General features: G+C 40.2%; 1 protein-coding gene across 1 annotated transcript in view; it reads left to right on the plus strand.

The window, feature by feature from the left end:
• Nucleotides 1–22413, plus strand: part of GPC3 (glypican 3) — a 439275-nt gene that overhangs the window by 25050 nt on the left and 391812 nt on the right. The window contains exon 2 of the mRNA XM_081222401.1: nucleotides 7443–7604. Coding sequence (XP_081078527.1) covers nucleotides 7443–7604 — 162 coding nt within the window. The remainder of the gene's footprint in view (nucleotides 1–7442; nucleotides 7605–22413) is intronic.

Raw genomic sequence — 22413 nt, forward strand, 5'->3', positions numbered from 1 at the left:
CACACACACACGCGTGCGTATATATAGGGAAAATATTTCAGTTTTCATTGTTACTGAGCCCTGACAATTTAGTCTCTTCTGTTGCTGTTTGAATATGTTCTATCTGCTTTTAGAAAAGTATAAGGATCAAGGTCTACATTAATACTTCTTCTGTTCTTTAGCGTGCCTTTAAATGTGATTTTTGACAATTTATAGTCATTAGCTAAAATTGCAGTGTAGTAAAATAACCAACATATAGAACATAATAAAGGTAATTGGAGAATCGGAGGGCTGGAAGTGACCTTGAGGGGTTATTTAGCTCATTTCCCAATTTCAAGCTGTAAGACTAATCTTCCTAAACAGCACCCTTCATCATATCATGCCTCTGCTTGAGACTCAACAGTGGTTCTTTATTGTCCATGGAGTCAAGCCCATAGTCTTTTGTCTGCATTCAAGGCCCTTCAGACTCTGGCCCATCTTGCCTGATAAGTTAGCTATACCCCAGATTCTAGCTTCTCTCTAGGCAGGTTATTTTTGCCCCACTATTCCACAGGTGCCAAATGCATTTCACCCATTGGCCTTCTCATCTTTTACCGTGTAGCTCAAGCCCTGCCTCCTCCTGGAAGTCTTCTTTGACCCCTAGAGCCTCTGGTGAGCATTTACTTATCCAGCAAATGTTGTCTATATTACATATTTGAAAATTCCACTTTATTGAAATATAATTTATACATAATAAAGTACACTCATTTTGAGTGAAGAATTTACTGAGTTTTGACAACTTTATATACCCATGTAACTACCACCCCAATTAAAATATAGACTATTTCTGTCACCTCAGAAAATATACTGCATATTTTGTCACCTAACCATATATCAGCTTTTACTGTTCTCTAGCTATTTTTGTGTGTGAAAGTCTGGTCTCTTAGCATGAATTTGTTTTTTGTTTATTTTAATTTTACTTAACATATATTGAATATTTACCTTGTACCAAGTAGGCTAAGAGCTTTACATGCATAATCTCACTCAGTCCTTGCAACAACTCTGCAAGGTAAGTGGTATTGATAATAGGGACGAAAAGGCCTGTAGAGGTTAAATAATCTACCCTTGGTTGCAAGCTAGTAAGTGGTGGGGCTAGGACTAAATTGTAAGCTACTTGACCAGAGGGACCATAAGTGTTTTGCCTACCATGATGCTGGCCTCCAGGCCGTTAGTACTTACTGACTTGGAATAAAATCCAATAGAACAGATACAATTAAACAGCCTCATATATAGTGTTCACTGTCCTCTTCCAATTAGGGACAGAGCTCAGGCCTGGAATGGGGTCTCCAAGTGAGTGTGGTGCACCTGTGACTGGCATGGCAGAGAGGAACTGAAGTCCCAGTCCTGGTGGAGGCGGCTAAGGGTAACCAGAAGCAGTCTAAAATGTCAAGTCCTTGAATGGAGCCAAAAAGACTAAGAACTAGGCCCAAAGGAGAGAGTCTGTGTTATAGGTCAAGCAGGCAAGGACACAGGTAGCCAAACCTAAGAGATCCCCTTACACAAGAGTACACATCAGGAGGGAGCTTTCGGTGGACCACCTGTGATTTAGCCTCTGGAAGGGAAAGCAACTGGTAAGGGTGCCCAGCTTGGATACACATGGGAATAATCCTCCAGAGAAAAGCTTCCATAACTCAAATGTCTCTTCTCAGTTGTAAGACCCAGAACTGGGCCCACTGTGCAAGCAAGACATTGTCTCAAAATAACTAGAAATAAATTACTTTATAGTTTCTTCAAGCGAAACATCTGTTTGTGAATCTTCAAGATGTTTGGAAATTGATTTTTGTGGTATTTTAATATATTTTTCCAAGATCAAAGCATACAGATGTAACATTTTCAGGGTCATCTGTCTCCACTCCTCCTTTTTAGATCAGATAGACAGAAAGTGTTCTTTCTGTGTTCTCAGTCTGCAGCCCTCATTAATGCACCACTACATGCACAGGGCTGGCTGAGATCGCCGGGGCATCCCAAAGGAGATGGGAGTCATTCTCTGCTCTCCAGCAACTAAAAATCTAGGAGAGGAGATTATAGTATGAAGGTACTTTTTAATCCTCCAGAATAAATGGGAACTAGCAGCCCTGTAATGACTTCAGTTAATTTTTTTTTTAGCATCTGGGAATGCAACTTATTAAGCCCTAAAGAGTTGAACCTTTCTGACTCATTCGAATAGTCAATTGCTAAGTCTTCTCCTTATCTCCATCCCAGGCTATAGTGCTTGTCTCTATTCCCATTTCCATTTTTACAAAAAAAAAAAAAAATGTGAGCACCTCTTTGACGAGTGTGGTCGGTGATTACTTTTCCTTCCCATCTAATAAAGGAGCTATTTTCCCTTAACCTTCTTTTGTTCCTGACATACTTAAAGAATGCTTTGCTGCTTACTATGTCTTTTGTAAGTTACATCTTATTTCTTGAATTGGCCTTTCTGCTTTTATTCACACAAGTATGTACCAGTTCTCAGTATACCTCCTTAGTCATTTGCCCTCGGTTCTACTTTTTATTCATCCCACTTGGGATTTGGTTCCCAGAGTAATTCTTTGTTTTGTTGATGAGGATTCCCCTCTAAATTCCTTCTCTATTTCTTTCTGTTTTGTGTGTTCTTTCTGTCTTGTTTCTTTCATGGGCATGTTCATGCATTAAAATGGTTATATTTCATTTTTGTCATTTCATATAGGTGTGTCTAGCTCTCCTGGCCCACTTCGTTCCTTACGCTATCATGTACTGAGGCTTATTTTAAGCTGGCCTGTGAGTTATATGAAATTTACTTAAAATGTTTTTCCCTTTGGCATTTAGTTCTCTCCTTCCTGGTTTGGAAATCGTGAATTCTTATCAGTTTATAGATGTTTTATGTCCTCAAATCTATAGCTAACTCTTAGCCCCCAGATCAATTATACTGGTTTATTGATTAACCAGGCTGTGATAAGTTGGTGGGAGGATAAATATTGCTATATATACATTTCTTTTTTTTGTTGTTGTTGTTTTTTGTTTTTTTTTTGTTACGCGGGCCTCTCACTGTTGTGGCCTCTCCCCTTGCGGAGCACAGGCTCCGGATGCACAGGCTCAGCGGCCATGGCTCACGGGCCCAGCCGCTCCGTGGCATGTGGGATCTTCCCGGACCGGGGCACGAACCCGTGTCCCCTGCATCGGCAGGCGGACTCTCAACCACCGCGCCACCAGGGAAGCCCTACATTTCTTATATTTGGATATAACACGTACCTTTCTTCATGACATCTGACATGTTTTCCCATAAGTTCTCATTTGAGGTTTTAGTCCTTTAAAGATTTTGGCTAACCGAATTCCTGAGGTAGTAGGAGTTTATACAATGATGAGACTTGACCAACTCAGGGAAGGGGTACCCCTATGCATGCTCTAAGTTACTTCATGAATTATCATATTAAGGCAAACCAAACTGGCGTCGTGGTCATTTAAAGAGTCATTCCTGGGCTTCTGTTGGTACATTGAGTGGCAGTTTGTTACCTTCTAAGATGTAAGTAACTCACAGCACTTCACAAAGAAAAGATCTGAGCCCTATTATAACTCCCACTAGCTAGAGCTGCTGGGAGTTAGAACAGTACTAACAGCCACCCTGCCAAATAAACCCTACCATTCTTGAAAACAGGAAATCATCACCAATGGAAATTTAGCAACACAAAGAATTTTATCTATAACGCTTAATTTTATGAATGTATGCAAATACAGGTATTTTAAACCACACACTATTTAGGCATCAGTTTACTAAGAAAATAAATTGGTGTTTGGAAAGTACCTGCTATATAGGATTTTTCATATCTACACATGTGTCCCAACTACCCTTGTTTAAATAAATCTAGATTAGCCACTTGTCCCCAAGGGGACTCTTTCCCTACTTGGTCCAATAAACTGAATCAGTTTCTACTTCTAGAATGGCATTACATTTTGTAACCTCATGTGGAAAGAAGACAGTGAGCTAGAACTAGCTCTGTTTTTTTTTCTTTTTCTGAAGATAATCATAAAGCCTTTGAGCTTAGACCCTATTTAAAATCGGTTTAAGGCTTGTATATGAGATTGACATTTATAGGAGATAAATCTGAACTCTGCGTCTCCAGACCGCAAATTGTATTTTGACACATTAAACGTCACCTTTCCATCCAGTACTATAAACTGCAGTACTGGGTTAGGTTTGGTGATACGCATTATCCATGCTCTCCTTTACTACTTTTGTCAGCAGCTCCCTTGAGGAGGAGGAAGTGGAGAGCTTGGAGTCAATACTGTGAGGTTGAACTTGATGAATTTCATTCCTAAATTTAGAAAACTTGGACACATACGTTAGGGCCATGATAACTGGAATTCCTAGGGAAATCAGAGATTGTAACAAAAGTAAATTTTCTGGTAACTTAGGGCTAACTAGTTCCCCAAACCTTTTTTTTTTTTTTTAAAAAAAAAAAAAACACCTCAGTCATTGAAAAGCTAAAACGTCTGAATATTCTTTCTAGACTCACTTCAGTAAGATTTGATGTTTATTATGAAAGCTTACTTTGCCAAGGACTTTATGGAACTTTGGGGGTGTCCCCCCTTGGGGGGATATCCCATATACATGTTTTGTCATCCTAGCTAACTACGCCGCTTTATCGCACCCAGTTATATGCACTAGGTATTCATCTCTGTTAACCCCTCTAGACAGTGTGCTCCTTGGGATAAGGACCACGTCTCTCTTGTTGAAAGCTGTACCTCTACCATGTAGCACAGTGCTTGGCACACAGAAGATATGTTAGACTGGGTCTTCTGAGAAGCAGATGCCAATATAGCACTAGATGTGCAAGAAGTTTCTTGGGGAAAACACTTGGGAAGGAAATGAGCCATTCGACTGTGGTGTAGGTCTGACCCCTGTGGAGGAGGGAGGGAAGGAAGGAAGGTTGAGTAGAGAGAATGTAAACTGCAGTACAGTTTTAAGAAAGTTTTGTCAAGGTCAGTGGGGAGTCCTCAAGCCAAAATGCCTGTCAGCAAAGTCCTGTGTCTCACAGGACTTGGCATCTTTGCCATGCTCAGTCATTGGCTGGGAGCAGCCCCTAGGGGTTGTGGCCTGGGCACAACATGGTGTTGAATTTAGAGCACAGCAGCTGGGACCGTTCGTCAGTTATACTCCCTGCGGTAGGAGGTCTGAGATGCACATTTTCATGGCCACCACAGAAGAGCTCAACAAATGCTTATTGAAGGGAAAGTTTGAGTAAAACAGGAGTTACAGAAGAAGAAGGAGATTGGACTTAAATATGTACTGAGCCCTAATATTTGCTAGTATTAGTAGAGGATATAAAATCTTGGGACTCTCCGTTGTTTCCCTCATTTCTCCTCAAATGTCACCTTCTGAAAGAAGCCATCCCTGATTACCCTACATAAATAGAAGCGTCCCTGCAATCACCACATTCCCTATCTACCTTTGTCTTTTAAACATTAAAAAACAGCAGCTATATTGAGGTATAATTGACATACCATAAGCTATACATATTTTAAGGGTACAGTTTGATAAATTTGACATATATTTACAGCCATGAAACAATCATCACAATCAAAATAATGAACATATCTATCACTCCCCCAAATTTCCTCACTCTCACCTGCTGAACGTCTTCATCTCCGCCAACAACCGCTGAACTGCTTTCTGTCACCATAGATTAATTTTCACTTTCTAGATGGAACCATACAGTATGTAATTTTTAAAATTTGGTTTCTTTCACCGAGCATAATGTTTTCGGGGTTCATCCATGTGGTGGCATGTATCAATAGTTTATTTCTTTGTATGGCTGAGTAGTATTCCATTGTGTGTGTATACCACAGTTTGTTTTCCCTTCCTTACTTAGTTTTATTTTCTCTGTAGTACTTATCACTGCTTGACCTTACATATGTAGTTTGTTGTCTCCAAGAATATAAGCTCCACGAGGGCAGGGACTTCACAGACTGCTGTATCCACAGTGCTTGTCACATAGTGGATACCCAATAAAATATTTGTTGAATGACTCTCACCTACTCCCATGGCTTCAATTTTCTTTTATATGCTGATGACTTCCATGGATACAGAAGTGTGTTGAGTCACCAGCGAAGAGCTGAAAACAACAGAAGGGGTTTTTATTATGGGAAAACTTGGTGGACGATAATCTTAAATTAACTGAGGCACAGAATACAGGAGACGTAACTTTGTGTGTGTTTATATGGGATATATTGAGTTCAGTTTGGGGTCTGCTGAATTTGAGATTCCCACAGAGTAGTTGAAAATGTGGGATTTTGGAGCTCAGAAGAAAGGTGAAGGCAGGATTAGAGAGTTCAGCAATTACAGGGGTTAGGTAAGATCATTGGGGTTGGGCAGAGATGTAGAATGAGAAAGAGGGTCAACAACAACAGAGGAAGAGGAAGTAAGAAAAGATAGATAAGAATAGCCATAGTGGGACTTCCCTGGTGGTCCAGCGGGTAAGACTCCGCACTCCCAATGCAGGGGGCCTGGGTCAGGGAACTAGATCCCACCTGCATGCCACAACTAAGGGTCTGCATGCCACAACTAAAAGATCCTGTGAGCAGCAGTGAAGACCCAGCGCAGCCAAAATAAATAAATAAAATAAATAAATAAATAAATATATATATATATATATATATATATATATATATATATATATAAGCCATAGCAGTTGTGGGGGGTGTATGGGGTGTGTGTGGATAGGTTTAGTGAACTGGGTAGGTTCACTAAAGCAGGGTGGGGGGAGTGTTTTAAGGAGGGATTGGTTAACTGTGAGGACTGCAAAGGGTCACATTGGTTGAGGACTGAGAAGAGGTTCGGATTCCCTAACTTTGGAATAATCAAGAAGATTATTCATTTGGCAGACCTTTATCGAGATACAGAAATAAAAAAGCATTCTGCATCATAAGGGAGCTCAGGAATTCAGAGGAACAGGAGGTTGGCATTTGTGCTACAGCTAGAATTGTTAAAGAGTTGTGAGGGATTTTGGTGATTGAATGTTAATGTTAGTGACATTGGATTGGCCAGACATACATTTCATTGGGAAATCATAACTGGAAGTTTGAAAGTGGCTTCTTGGTTGTGTTTTCATTCATAAATTATAATCAAGAAAAAGAAATTGTAGGAGTGAAGATTAGTCTTTTAACAGACAAATTAAATATTGGTGTTCAGTGATGTATACTTTGTGCTATAAATTAGTTTATACAGCATTTATGAGTCAAACCTAGGCAATTAATTCTTACGGTTATTCAAAAAGAATCAGTCATAAAGATAATTGGGAGAAAGCAGGGATTAGTTAAGGTAAACGCTGATTTTGGATAATCAAGATTTTACTGTATTTTAAAAGAAATGCATTGTTTTGCCTTGTTTGCCTCCTGTATATGTGTGTGTGTGTGAGAGAGAGAGAGACACTGTGCTTACTGAAACATGAAAAACTTGTTTGTTTCAGGATCAGATTTGCAAGTATGTCTCCCCAAGGGCCCAACGTGCTGCTCAAGAAAGATGGAAGAAAAATACCAACTAACAGCACGATTGAACATGGAACAACTGCTTCAGTCTGCAAGTATGGAGCTCAAGTTCTTAATTATTCAGAATGCTGCAGTTTTCCAAGGTGAGTTCTGGGGATCATTTGAGATGTGCTGCTCAATGGCATCATTATTTGGGCACTGGGCTTTCAAATGCTAAGTATGATTTATAAATTACCATTCCAACATTAATACTTGTTATAAAAACCTCCCAGTGAGGGACTTCCCTGGTGGTGCAGTGGTTGAGAATCCGCCTGCCAATGCAGGGGACACGGGTTTGATCCCTGGTCCGGGAAGATTCCACATGCTGTGGAGCAACTAAGCCCGTACACCACAGCTACTGAGCCCGCAAGCCACAACTACTGAGCCCGCGTGCCTAGAGCCTGTGCTCTGCAACAAGAGAAGCCACTGCCATGAGAAGCCCACGCACGGCAACGAAGAGTAGCCCCAGCTCGCCACAACTAGAGAAAGCCTGCATGCAGCAATGAAGACCGAACACATCCAAAATATAAATAAAAATTAAAATTAAAAAAAAAAAACCAAACAAACCTCCCAGTGAGAGATTCTGGTTAAGGAAAAACATGGTTTTTAGAGAAGCTGCATTACAATCTTTGGAAAGGTGGGTATTGTCAAAAATCATTGTCTAAGGACATTCTGTTTACCAGTATGTAAAGGATGAAATCTCTGAAGAAGGAATAAATGGTACTTTCCCTCCACTAGCCCATAAAACTTGTTTAAAAAACAAAAATGTTTACTTAAATACCAGTTTTTTCCAGGAGTTAGTTGGATATTTGTGGAACATGCACAAACTCTTTCTGACCACTGGGACTATTTCCATTTAAGTGGGAAAAACTGGCTTAATGGCTCTACATTTTCTCATTTGTGTGAGTGCTTATCCTTTCTCTTTTTCTGAGTCTCAGTTCTTACTACACCTGTGTATGACTGTAAAAGATAGCTGTTGTGGTGTTGCCAGAATGGGTAGGAAATTACATTTCTCCTTATTAACTTGTAGGACTGTCATGGCTGGATGGGGAGTATCTCCCTTGATTCAGAGACCCAGCTAGGAGGATGATGGTAGTGATGAGAGCAAACACTTATATAGCATTATGTGCTAGGTACTCTTTTAAGTGTTTTACATATATTAATTCATTTAATCCTCACAATAAACCCTATGAAGTAAGTAGTATTATTAGGTTCCCCATTTTATGGATGAAAACTCAAGGCACAGAATGGTTAAGTAACTTGCCGCAGGTCACACAACTAATAAATGGGGAAAGTAGGATTTCAACCCAGTTGGCCTGGCCCTCAGAGTATATGCTTTTAACTACCTCATTATGCCACGTCCTGTGAAAGAAAGTTAATTATGGATATTGGGGCTTTCTTCTATCCTTCCTTAAGCAGATGGAATCAGCTGCCTTTTTCTTATCCCACAAGGAGAGAATTGGGGTCAGATAGAAAAATAACACTTCTTACTACTTGACATTCGAAATCTTTAGATTTATGGCACCTTTATAAGAATTAACCTGTTTGAATTGTAAGGTGGGTTGATTATAGCTTATTTTGCATATTATAATGAAATACTTAGAATTAGCTGAGAAAATTATTCAAATTAGCTAATAAAACATACATTCACAACAGTTTCTTGGGTCAAAGCCTCGGGATGTTGGGTTGATTATATGAAGTATAATACGGAAGCTTGAAGTATTTGTTAACCTATTTATGCAGTCAGACTCTTGTGAAGAGTTTGTTGAGACTAACAATTTGGCAAAAGAATGAATAATTTAAGCTCATTTTAAAAATACATGTACCATTCATGTACTTCTTAGATTGATTTTGGAGCTGATCTACTGGCTGAAAGTAGGGTGATGAGAAGTGATGTGACATGAGGATCGAGTTGAAGTGGAGGGCTGAATCTTACTCTATGGGCTGTGGAGGTGCTTTTCTAGAATGGAGTATTTGTGATTTGTTTCATTCCCAGAATAACCAAGCCCACAGATGTTATCTTACCATTGCCTGGCTGGATGGGGGTGGTGGAGTGATCACGCTGGTATTCTAGCGTGAAGAGTAGCTGACGTGGCTGTCTATCTGAGGGCCTTGCATGTCAGCATTCACATCTCTGTCCAGTTCTGCATTTTGCATGTTGTGTTTTCTAGTTCTGGAACAGCAGAAGACTAGGAGAGAAAGGAAGTTTTGACAAGATTTTGATTGGATTAGCTTCCAGATATGGCTGCTATAGAATGGAAGCTGAACGCTTGTCTTGTGAACAGAGGGTAGAGAGTAGGGCGGCAGCACCTACTAGTTCTCTCTCTCTCTCATACACACACACACACACACATACATATAAGTATATTATTTCTCAAATTGTGGGGACAGGCAGAAGGACAGCCCTGGCAAAGGAACATGGAGAAAACTAATGTCTGAACTCATTGCCGGTGACTTCTACCTTGTCACCATATGTACTCATTCTTTAACTTGTTTCATTCTCTCTTCTTATTCTTTTCCTGCTTCACTCTTAGAAAAAATAAACCCCATAAGAACAAAATAAAACATGGTCCTAGACCTCAAGGCAATTATGCCATGTTTGTAGAGACATTGCCCCAAATCCCTTCTGTAGGATTGTCTCCTTGTCTGGAGAGACAAGACTAAAATCAGGGACTGCTACAAGATGATGTATTACTGATTGCTGAGAAAAAGAGAGTATCCACTTTTTTCTTATAACTACTTAGTACTCCAAAGAATTTAATTGGCAGACACAGTTGCTTTTTCCCTAAAATACACCCCCTCCCCAAGATTCCAGTAGAACAAATTGTTGAGAAAATTGCTCCAGTACTTCACTCCTGTGAAATTTGATGTGAGCTGTTTTCACCACATGAAATTGAACATAGCTCATCTTGATCTTGGCCTAGATCCACAATCTCTTTAGGGTTCCTTCACTAGTTCACATTGGGGGTATTAAGCAGTGAGTGCTTTCTGCAAATACGTGCACAGTTCCACGAGCAATCCTTACTGCCTCGATTTGGAGTTTATGTCTTCATTTGCAGGAAGCCTTTGCCCTCATAAATGAGCCTGGGGCCCTTTGCTACAGTGGTTGGAGTGCTCTATTGCTAATGTTGTCTTGATAATGATTGAAGCATTTAAAAAGTTCTTTATTTTCAATCTTTGCATTGCCTCGTTTCCTAAACTTAATTTACTTTGATGCGCTTAGTAAAATGGGACAGCACAATCGTTTTTTGTTTCTGCTTAATTAATTCTTTTTTGAAAAACTTGGCTGAAAGTAGATTTTCTTCTCCCCTACCTAATAATGATGATGATGATGATAATGATAATAATAATAGTGACAGTTATATTAAGTGCCTACTATATGATGCTTACTTTTACATAATTATCTCATTTAATTGTCCCAGCAGCCCTATGAGGTTCATACTGTAACTGTCTCCATTTTACCAATGAGGAAACTCATTGATGCCACAGCTTCTTCCAAGCCATCATGTGTCATGGTTTTCCTGTTCTTAGTGTGCTTGAGGTAAAACAAAATTAAGAAATTGTAGGATTTGTGGTCCTTGAGAAGAAAAATGGGATAGAATTCTGAGTTTTTCATCATATCTCCACCACCTCTGCACTTTCAAGCCTTGAGTTCTGTTTTCCTTGTAGAATTTCATTATAACTTTCAACCTTGTACCATCAGGAAATATCTGGGGTATGTCCGGGTTTTTTCCATGCGTTGGAGGATTCCAGTCTTCGCCAGGGTACCACTGACTTTGAGTGAGAACAGACTCTTCAGAATGCAGCAACACTTCGCTTTTCTGGAAGTTGTCTCTCTCACAACGTGAACTCTCTTTATCAGAGAGGAGAAATGATGGTTAAGCAGAAAACATCTCTGTGCGCCTAGAATGACGTGGAGCTCCTGCTTTATGTAGTTGACTCATCTGAGAGCTCCTGGGTCCTTGCTCAGAGCCTACTACCATTCTGAATTTATGCACAGTCTTTACAAGCTTGATTTTCTAGTTTTCCAGCCAGTAGTAGATAAGCAGTTAACTAGAAGGGCTTTGAAAGACTGCCAGAGGGAGGTACATATGAGCAGCGAGAAGCTAACGAATGACAGTAAGAGTGGAGGACCTAAAAGTGACTCAAGAACTCACTGAATGTGGCAGTTGGGGGCATTTTATGGAGGGGTATATCCCTACCTGTCTCAGTAGCCCCTATGTTATAATAGATCCAACAACTAATGTTCCTAGTGATGGCTGTGAATTGATAAGGAAAGATCAAGTTATGTTCACTGTTTTTCCCTTAATATTTCCATTTTGAATGGCTAAAAATATTTTTGGTGCTTAAAGGCAATGGAAGAAACACTGGACTTGGAGTCAGAAAAATCTAAGTTCTAACTCTAGTTCTCTGTTTATGGCCTTTATGACTTTGGGTGGTTACTTAGACTCTAATAGCCTCAGTTTTCTTATCTGCAAAATGGGGATAATAATTACAGTCCTGCTTTCCTCAGGAGTAGAAATAATGTATGTGAAAATGTCTTGAAAACTGTAAAGCACTACATACATGCATTATTATCTAGACAGCTCATTTTTGTGGACCACTTCACCCCACATGGGGCCAGGTAAATGATGCATTACCATTACAGACATAATCCTAGACAAAGCTGGACTTCATGATGTAATTCAACAACTTTTGCCCCATGTAGATGACATTGAAGCAGCTCCAGTGCACAGGTGAGAGAGCACTTAGGCAAAGGACCCTTTGAAAGAGGGGTTTATTTTATGCATTGTTAGATGTGAAGCTGAGCTGTTTGAAATGTCAGTACTTCCAGGAGCAATCCTTTTTTCAGCTTCCTGAAGCTTCTCTTCCAAATATACCTATCTGGTATATTTTACACACAAGCAAGAGGCTAGATCACGAAGGCGTTGTTGTGTTCCGGCCATTTTTTCGTTGCATTTTCTGGTGCACGGTATCATGGCAGAGAGGAAGAAAAGCGCTATCCTCATCCAGCGTTGGAAGGCTTTCTCCTACCTGCTGTCTGTGGAGGAGATGAAGGAGGAGGAAGCAGTGTTGCTGTGCGTCTTCTCTTTCTCTGCTCCCTTATTTTCTGTTTCCATCTGCTCTTGGCAGTTCTTCTACTTTTTTTTCTGTCAGATTCCTGTCTCTCCCACTCCCCCTAAGTAAAATTGCCCTTGGTTAGAGCACCCTTTTCCATCAGCTCAGAGCAATTTCTCCAGTCATTTCTGCTTGAAATAACTGTTTAGGGACACTATTCAAGCAGAGCTCTTTTCCTTCACTGTTAATATGTGACTAAATAATTGCTTGAATGTTGATAAACATGTTTTTGAGATTCAATCATTTGTTAATTTAGTTTTTATAATGTAGTGGGGATTTTAAGTGAGTACTGAGCAATTTTTCTCCATTTCACGCTTTTTTCTCTTGACTAGTCTGACAGTTCTCCTGCCCATGCTGTGAGCCCCACTGAACTCCTCGGCTCAAACTGCCGGCCATTCCGTCACAACCCTTTCTTTTTTGAAAATAATGTATACGGGAGAGAATAATTACATTGATGTCTAATCAGAACTTAATTCATTTGCCAGGGCCAAATATAATGACATTAAACTGAATAGGAGAATTTTAGGAACGCAGACCATGACCATGAGTGAGGTTATATATCCTCAAAAATGTAAATTATTAATCAAACCACTCATCTGTACAGCAAAGCTCTAGTAATCCCATTATAAAAGGGTAAATTTCTCATCAGAGGCCAGAAGATGCTGGCTTTAATTAGTGTACTTTTATGGAGTTGACTCAAAGAGATATTTTGGTTACAAAGTTATAAAAAATGTGATTCTTTAATTATTAGTGCTGTTGGAAAAACAACTGGAAACTGGGTGTTTAAACTTATTTTGGTTTTAAACTAAGAACTTTCTGGATTCAATTCAGTTTCAAAATTCTGTGGCTTTAGCAGAGCCAGAGGCTGGGGAGAGTTGTAAACCCTTCCTGTGCCCTCTATTGATTTAGAAGTCAGTCATTAGACTGAAAACTGTTTAATAAAAAGAGCCTACAAAAATGGCGGGTGCAGAGTGTTCTTGGGCCAACAGTGAGGTGAGGAGATTATGTAGATTAACTCCTTACCCCAGCGCATGCCCCTTGGTTCAGTAGGGCTCTGAACTCCCCCCTATAGCTGCCATTATCATGGCCCACCTTCTCACTAGTGGGCCCAACACAGCAAATTAAAGGACATTGTCCCTGCCCTCTAGAAGCTTCCAGGAAAAATACGACTTTTTGCCCAGAGTGATTATTCCCCACCCCTCCCCCTCTGGGATTTGTTTACTTTCTGAAAACATATGTTCCTTCTCCTCTTTCTGTCTCACTGAATTGCAGTACCTGATATTTGAGTAATGAAGCATATGTTTGAGAGATTTGAATTCTCCTGTCAATCGAGTGGAGGTAGAAAAAATTTTCCTCTAAGCTGGAAGTGGTAACATAGAAATTAAAAACACCTCTCCTTCTATTGACTGTAAGATGCTTCCAGGGGCTGCGGCACACCCTCATACTCCTGCTTTTCCCTGTCTCCTCTTTCAGTCAGTCACCAGCTCTTGTTTCTTCTTTCATACTTCCCCCCATCTTTTCCCTACCTTCTGTTCCCCTTTGCCCTCCCTGAGCCTCAGTTGTCTCACTGATCACATGCCATTGCCTTCTAGCTCTGTTTCTCTGATTTTAGTTCCAGGCTCCATCAGCTTACAACTAGACTACCTGCAAAGGCCGAATGGGGTTTCATGCCTTTAGTCTCCTCCTTTGCTTCCCAGTCCAGCAGTGGAGTGTAAGTTTAAGAGGGCAGGCTCTGGAGTCACTTGGACCGGGTTTGAATGAGTCTAGGTGGCCTAGGTAGAAGATGTGGAGCTGGTGTGGAGAAGAGAAAGTTGAAGGCTTGGGGTGAGAATCAGAAACCTCCTTCCTCACTGAATATGTATTTAAGTCAGGGAGAGATGAATGAAAGATGTCCTGTTCTGAAGTGTTTTACTTATATTATCTCATTTAGACCTCACAACAACCCAGTGAAGTTGGTATTATTATTAGCCTCATTTTATTGCTGAGGAAGTGGAGGCTTAAATTAAGTAAGTTTTCTAAAATTGCACAGCCAATAGATAAATGGCAGAGACAGGAATTGAACCCAGGACATACAGCTCCAGAGCCTATGCCCTTAATCACCATGTGTTTTATAGCCACTGTGTATTTTGTTTCATGGTCACAGACGATCTCCCCAGCTCTAGCTTTCTTTCTTGCAGGGGCATTCTATTATATTTAACTAAAAGCATTTGCTGAGCAAGTACCTAGCACGTCTGAAGGCAGGTATTGTAGGGGATTCAGAGATAAAAACTACCTCATGCCTACCTTCAAGTAGCTCAAATTTCAGAAACTGAGACTTTTATGCGTGAGTAATTTGGGTACAAGGCATCCTATGGGAAATGCGGTAAGAAAAATTTTAGCAGGTTTCTAAGGGAATGGGGTGGATCCAGGTTTTTTAAGGCTCAAAGCTTACACAGTTTGAATGCCCTCTTAGAAAAAGGAGACAAAGTGCAAAAACAAAATGCCTGTGGGGTTGGAAGAGATTAATTCCAACTAGAGGGTAGAGGTTCTTGGAGGAGATTGCCTGTATGAATTCTCCAGACAGACATGGCTTTTGATCAAAGAGAAGGGCCGGTAAGGGAGTTAGGTAAATCAGTGCACATCTTTTTCTAAATTTAAATTAAAATTTAAACATTATTAATTGCCTACTAGATACCAGTCTTTCTGGACTCCCTAGCTAGCCTTACCGTCATCCCTTTTGAAAGGACAAAAAATCTAGGTGAGAAGCAGAGGGGCATAGTGAGACGGGCATGCGCTCTGCCTTCAGGCAGACTGGAGTCTAAGTCCCAGCTCTACCACCTCCTCTCTTTGTTACCAAGGGCAACTCACTTCTCTCTGAGCCATGAATTAAAGAGGGTTAAATCCAGTGAGGACTGTGAAGAACTCAGGCCTGTGCTGCTCTATAGGAACCAAATGCATGGTAGCCATTGTTTTTGTTATTCCCTCTCATACATTTATAAGCATAATTGTATATGAAATATAATATCTGCTTTGTGGTACTGAATGTCACATATCTGGTACATATACATTTAAAAATGCTTTTCATGCTTTAATATAATTTAATTAATATTGAAATGCTCTAATATACCCACTCATAATCTTGTCATTCAGAGAAAACTGCTAATAACATTTGTGTGTGTTTTCATTCTTTCTCTGTGTCTATGTGTATGTTTAAGACTAAATAGTATATGTTTTCTGCATGGTCCTCTAGTGGTCTGAATGAGTTAACATAGCCTCTAGATCTAACTAGCAATGGCAGACCCTGATTTCATTGAGTTGATTAGGAGAGGAAGGAGAACAAAAATGATGAAATCAGGATGTTTATCATTCTTCCCTCCTTTGGTTGAAGTTCTTTAGCATTAGTACTGGACCTGATTAACCGAAATGTAATTATCAGATTAGACCAGGTTCTACAGTATTCCCTCTCCTGGGATCCTGTGTTTTTTCTTTCTAGCACTTATCAAGTTGGTAGTGATATATGATGGTTATTTGATTAACGTGGGTCTCCTTTACTAGAGAATGATCTCTCTGAGGGTAGGGCTTATGCGTATTCTACCTCAACCCTGTGTCTCCCAATGAGATCGTAGACACTCAGTAAATATTTCAGTGAATACACACAGACACACACACACACACAATTAAAATAAGTAGTATTAATAGAAACAGGTTACTATCTCTTCCACTTCCTCTGCAATAACTACTGATACCACTATGACCAGATGGACAGAAAAGTTATAAGCTGTTGCCTACAGCATTTGTTTCTAGGTTTTGAAATCTACTCAGATATAAGATCTTAAAAGTCTATAGAGGGGCTTCCCTGGTGGCGCAGTGGTTGAGAATCTGCCTGCTAATGCAGGGGGCATGGGTTCGAGCCCTGGTCTGGGAGGATCCCACATGCCGCGGAGCAACTAGGCCCGTGAGCCACAACTACTGAGCCTGAGCGTCTGGAACCTGTGCTCTGCAACAAGAGAGGCCGCGATAGTGAGAGGCCTGCGCACCGCGATGAAGAGTGGCCCCCGCTTGCCAAAACTAAAGAAAGCCCTCGCACAGAAATGAAGACCCAACACAGCCAAAAATAAATAAATAAATAAGAGAAGAGATACCTATTAAAAAATTCATTAAAAAAAGTCTATAGAGGGCTTCCCTGGTGGCGCAGTGGTTGAGAGTCTGCCTGCCAGTGCAGGGGACGTGGGTTCGTGCCCCGGTCCAGGAAGATCCCACATGCCATGGAGCGGCTGGGCCCGTGAGCCATGGCTGCTGAGCCTGCGCATCCAGAGCCTGTGCTCCACAACGGGAGAGGCCACAACAGTGAGAGACCCGCGTACCACAAAAAAAAAAAAAAAGTCTATAGATAGTGGATCAATGCTTGTCCATTGAGATGGAGTGTAATAGAGCAAACTTTGTTTCAGGATATTCTTTTTTTTTTTTTGCGGTACGCGGGCCTCTCACTGTTGTGGCCCCTCCCGTTGCGGAGCACAGGCTCCGGACGTGCAGGCTCAGTGGCCATGGCTCACGGGCCCAGCCGCTCCGCAGCACGTGGGATCTTCCTGGACCAGGGCATGAACCCGCCTCCCCTGCATCGGCAGGAGGACCCCCAACCACTGCGCCACCAGGGAAGCCCAGGGTGTTCTTTTTTAAAAAATAATTTTTTACTGTACAAATGAGTATACATGTTTATTAGATAAAATGAAAAGAAAACACAAAGAAATGAAAAAGTAGAAAATAAAATGACCCACATTCTATCCCCCAGAGGATAACTACTATTAACAATTTAGTATCTAATCTTACATACATTTTTTCAGTATTGTACATATATAGTTGTGTGTGTATATATTTAAAAAGTGGATTATAGTGCTCTTTCATGTAATGTATTATAGCCATCTTTCCATGTAACTATTTCTATACTATAATAACAATAGAGTATTTAGAGGCCACCTACTACTTAGTCATGCTGTTGTCTCATATGTTATTAATCCAACCCTTTCTATTGTTAGAAATTTAGGTTACTTTCAGTAGACCATAGTGAGATAAATAATGTCCATGTAAGTATATTTATGCATATCTTTAATTATTTCCTCAGGATAAATTCCTGGAACTGGAATTGTGGGGTCAGAGGCTATGCAGTTTTTAAGGTTTCTCACATTTATTGCTTGTTTGACTTCTGTAAAGTTGTATCTCTTTTCACTCCTGCTAGCAATGTATGAATGTCCATTTTCCTGACCATTTGCTGTTTGCCCTTTTACAATAACCCCAGTTTAGGTGAAGAAATAGTACTCTTTTTTTTTTTTTTTTTTTTTTTTTTTTTTTTTTTGCGGTAGGCGGGCCTCTCACTGTTGTGGCCTCTCCCCCTGCAGAGCACAGGCTCCGGACGCGCAGGCTCAGCAGCCATGGCTCACGGGCCCAGCCGCTCCGCGGCATGTGGGATCTTCCCAGACCGGGGCACGAACCCGCGTCCCCTGCATCGGCAGGCGGACTCTCAACCACTGCGCCACCAGGGAAGCCCTAGTACTCTTTTTTTAATTTATTTTTTTACTTATTTATTTTTGGCTGCATTGGGTCTTCATTGCTTCACACGGGCTTTCTCTAGTTGTGGCGAGTGGGGGCTACTCTTCATTGCAGTGTGAGGGCTTCTCATTGCAGTGGCTTCTCTTGTTGTGGAGCACGGGCTCTAGGCGTGCGGGCTTCAGTAGTTGTGGCACGTGGGCTTCAGTAGTTGTGGTTCGCGGGCTCCAGAGTGCAGGCTCTGTAGTTGTGGCGCACGGGCTTTGTTGCTCTGCGGCATGTGGGATCTTCCCAGACCAGGGCTCGAACCCATGTCCCTTGCATTGGCAGGCAGATTCTTAACCACTGAGCTACCAGGGAAGTCCCCTCTTTTTTTATTAGGAAAATTTGTTGGTCATTTGTACTTTTTATTTTGTGTTTTTTCTCATTAATATTCTTTCATCATTAAAAAAAATTAGCTGTTCATTGTTCTTATTGAGATGACCTTTTCTTATTGATTTTTAAGAGCTCTTTGTATATTCAGGATGCTAACCCATTTTATATGTTATAAATTGCTTTTACTGATTTGTTAATTCAATTTTTATTTTTTATGGTGGTTTAAAAGCACCTTCAGTCAAATATGTCGATATCTTCCTTTGGCTTCCAATATATTGTTTGACTCTTTCCTAATAGATGTTAGCCTTAGATGAATCAGACATGTGTTGTATTTCCTATTCTGAGAGTATCTGTGTAAAAATTGGTAATAAAGTGTCTGAGTTTGTTTTCTTATGTGTAAGATAACACCTGATCTGCCGACTTGCCAGAGCTGAGGATCAAAAGAGGTAATGTATATAAAAATGCTTTGAAAAGTTTAAAGGATGATTGTTGTTGTTATTCAGTTGTCTTTGACACTGACCACTAGTCTGAATGAGTTCCTGTACTGCTATCAGCATTGCCTTTTTTCCTCCTGGATTTGAGACCTTTCTGACCATTTACTAGGACATAATCTTGGTCTAGAGTTGCACCTGAGTCTGTGCTCTGGTAGCTGGAAAGGTGCTGGGAGGGTGGTGAAACGTTACCTGCAACCAGTCTCTTTGCCTGGAGCGTGGATTCTGGGCATCCTTCCCACCTTCCCAGCTGGGAAAATGGGCCCTGGAACTTTTCTTTGATGTAGTGTGTGTATTTACTCCCACATGCCCCAGCCCTTGAAGGGTAGCTAAAGAAACTCATTCAGTGAGGCCAAAGCGCCTGTTCCTGTCCAACAGAGTAGTAGGTGGGGGAAAACCCAAAAGCCTTCTGTCCACACTCCTGTTCCTGGGGACTGGAAAAACAGTACTCTTTCTAGCAATTAACATTTGAAACAGATACACTGGCCTATCAAATCAGTGGTTTAGCACTGTTTTGTGGTATACATTCTGGTGGGAAAACCTTTTTTTTTTTTAATTGTGAGATGACCAGAATTATCCCTCTCTAAATGCCAGCTTAAAAAAATCAGTGGCAGGAAAGACAAAGTATCTCATGCATCAAAGTAATCATTAGTGGAAAAACAAAGTATGTTCTTTCTGGCAATCTCTGCCAGAAGGTTGAGATGGCTGATAGTGAAAGAAGAGGCTTAAATGATGCACGTATTATTTCAAATATAACCTTTAGGACTTTTGTTTTTGTTTTGATGGGAGGGAAAGATAGTGCATATTCAGTTAACTTAAGCCTTCTTGAAGGTCAGAGGCCTCTGGAAAGTTGGTGAGGTTAGACATTTGAACTCATCTGGGTCACTTACATGAAGGAGAAGCAAGGTTAACTAAGTTTACTGAGAGTCTACTATGTGCTAGGTTTGATTAATCTTCCTAATGGTAGTGATACCGCTAGGTATTATTATCCCCATTTCACAGATATGGAAGCTGGAGCTAGGAGCCATTAAGCAATTTGCCCAAGGCCACATAACCAGTAAGTGGCAGCATTAAGTTTCTAACTACAAAGTCATTGCTCTTTTCATTGAGCCACACTGTCTCCCTTGGAGGTAGACGATAAAAATAAGATTTATGAAGTGATAAAAATGATCATAGAGAGTTTTGAGAAATAGTAAGTGCTGTTAGGAATCTGTACAGTAATGGAGAAATAAACAAAATGCCCCAAGAATGGCCCCCAAATTTTATTTGGCATAGGATTCAAATTCCATTGATGTGAAACGGTTCTCTGTAGGGACATACTCGGGCGAGTTAATTGTACCCCGAGTGTTCTATGGCAGCGCAGCAGCCTTTCCTGTTGCCTCATAAAGAATCGCACACACCCCCTTCAGAGTTCATTTTAGTACTTTTCAGCCTGACATCTAAAGGAGCTGCTACTCTGATGAACACAACCTGGCCAGATGTTATTATTTTGCACTACATTTAATTTCTTCCTGCTAAAGATTTAGACTTCTTTTCCCTGATAAAGATCAGGGGAAATTGTCTGGTATTTACAAAATCCCATCCAGGCGTATCTGTTACAATGTTCACTTAGCAAAGTTTATTAGATTATTAGGGCTTTAAACCCTTGGGCTCTTTCGGTATTGAAATTAAAAAAAGAAAAACCCAAACATCTTCAACAAATTTAAGTGGCATAATTAGACCCTGGGCTTGTCTTACAGGCATTTTAGAAATATGAAAATGATTTAAATAGTATTTGCTTCCTGAGAAACTTGCTGAGTTTGACAGGGATGAAAGGAAGGCGGTTATGCTCCTTTGGTCTCCTGAGTTAATGGGGAAAGTGATATCTGAAACTGAAATAAATTTGCTAGAGTTGTATGGTGAAATTACTCCCATAAGTAGTTAGCCATATTGCACAGGGCCTCTCTTTCTTGGCCTAGTTAAAATGCGGGCACTACAGTGTTAGAAGAACACGTGGGTCTGTCATTTCCTTGCTCATGAAATCTGTTGGTACTTAGAGGAAACACTGAACTGGACTCTTTGAACTCTAATTCTTTGCTCATATCGACAATTCTAGGCGTATGAAGACCATAGCAGAAATATTCAATATTCTCAAGGTATAATAAGTTATGGTTTGTACACACTGTAGTTTTCCTCAAGGGATTTCAGTGTGCTTTACGTGCAATAATTATATTTTCAAGCATTTCCAAGTTGAAAGTTAGTGGCACTCCTGTTATTTTCTCTTTTGTGTGAATGTAGACATGGGAGGGTTGAGATGGTGACCTGAATTAGTCAAAGTAAGGAGCTAGGAACTGATCTGGAGCTTTCGCTATATGATGTACATAAGAGAGAGAAGCTAGACAGAAGTAGTCTAGTTATGCTTATTTGTTTTGGGTAGTGGGATGGAGTGGTACTAATTCAGGCACCAGAATTTTGGACCAGTAGACTTGGCATAAGAAAGAGAGAGGAATGTTTAAGAACATTGAATGGAAGTGTTAATTACATATGCCAACTTGAGCATTTTATTCTGTTGTATATTTACTTGGCATTAGACTAGGTTTTAAACAAATTATTAAAGCCTAGTACTTTAGAGACTATGTTAGAAATGTCTCACAATAAAGCAGGACCACAATTGGCCTTTTCCTTCTTATTCTGAAGGTGGTCAGAAGCCCTTTATATGAAAACTGTAATAATGCAAACATATGTCTGTACATTAAATATACAAGCAATAAATGCTGAAATGGCAGAAGTGAAGGCAAGGCAGGAGGTAAATATTTTGTAAAAATTAATGATCTTGAGTGAACTCATTAACTGTGGCTCTGTTAATTTGAATATTGTGATAGTTTGACTGGGACTGAAGTTTACTTTCATCCCATTTATGAAGAAAGAATCTGCTAAATAAATTAATAGTGTATATAAGATTTGTAGGAAGGCATGTTTAACTTGCTTGAAGGACTTGAGCAAGCCCATTAATTGGGGCTGCTAATTACAATGAGCTTTGCTTATTAAAGCAAATCTGATAGAACCTCTACTTGGAAACACTTTATTAGCAGTGATTTTGAGTTACTCTAGGTATGGAAAAAAATAATAAAAAGTAGTCTACTGTTTAAGAGAATAGATTCTGGAATAAATCTCATTACCTAGGGGAGCCCACTTAACCTCTCTAAGCCTCAATTTCCTCATCTCTAAAACAAGGATAATAAATAATAGGACCTAACCACACACAGTTGTTGTGAGAAGTAAATGATATGATGCATATAAAACTTAGCATAGTGCCTGGTATACAGCAAGTGCTCAATAAATGTTCGCTGGTGTTTGTTATTCTTGGAAAGTAGTTGTCGGTCACACTTCACTTACTTAAAGTATCCCTTCCTTCATCAAATCAGATTAG

The sequence above is a fragment of the Mesoplodon bidens genome (assembly GCF_964165515.1).
Source record: "Mesoplodon bidens genome assembly, chromosome: X".
Classification (NCBI taxonomy): domain Eukaryota; kingdom Metazoa; phylum Chordata; class Mammalia; order Artiodactyla; family Ziphiidae; genus Mesoplodon; species Mesoplodon bidens.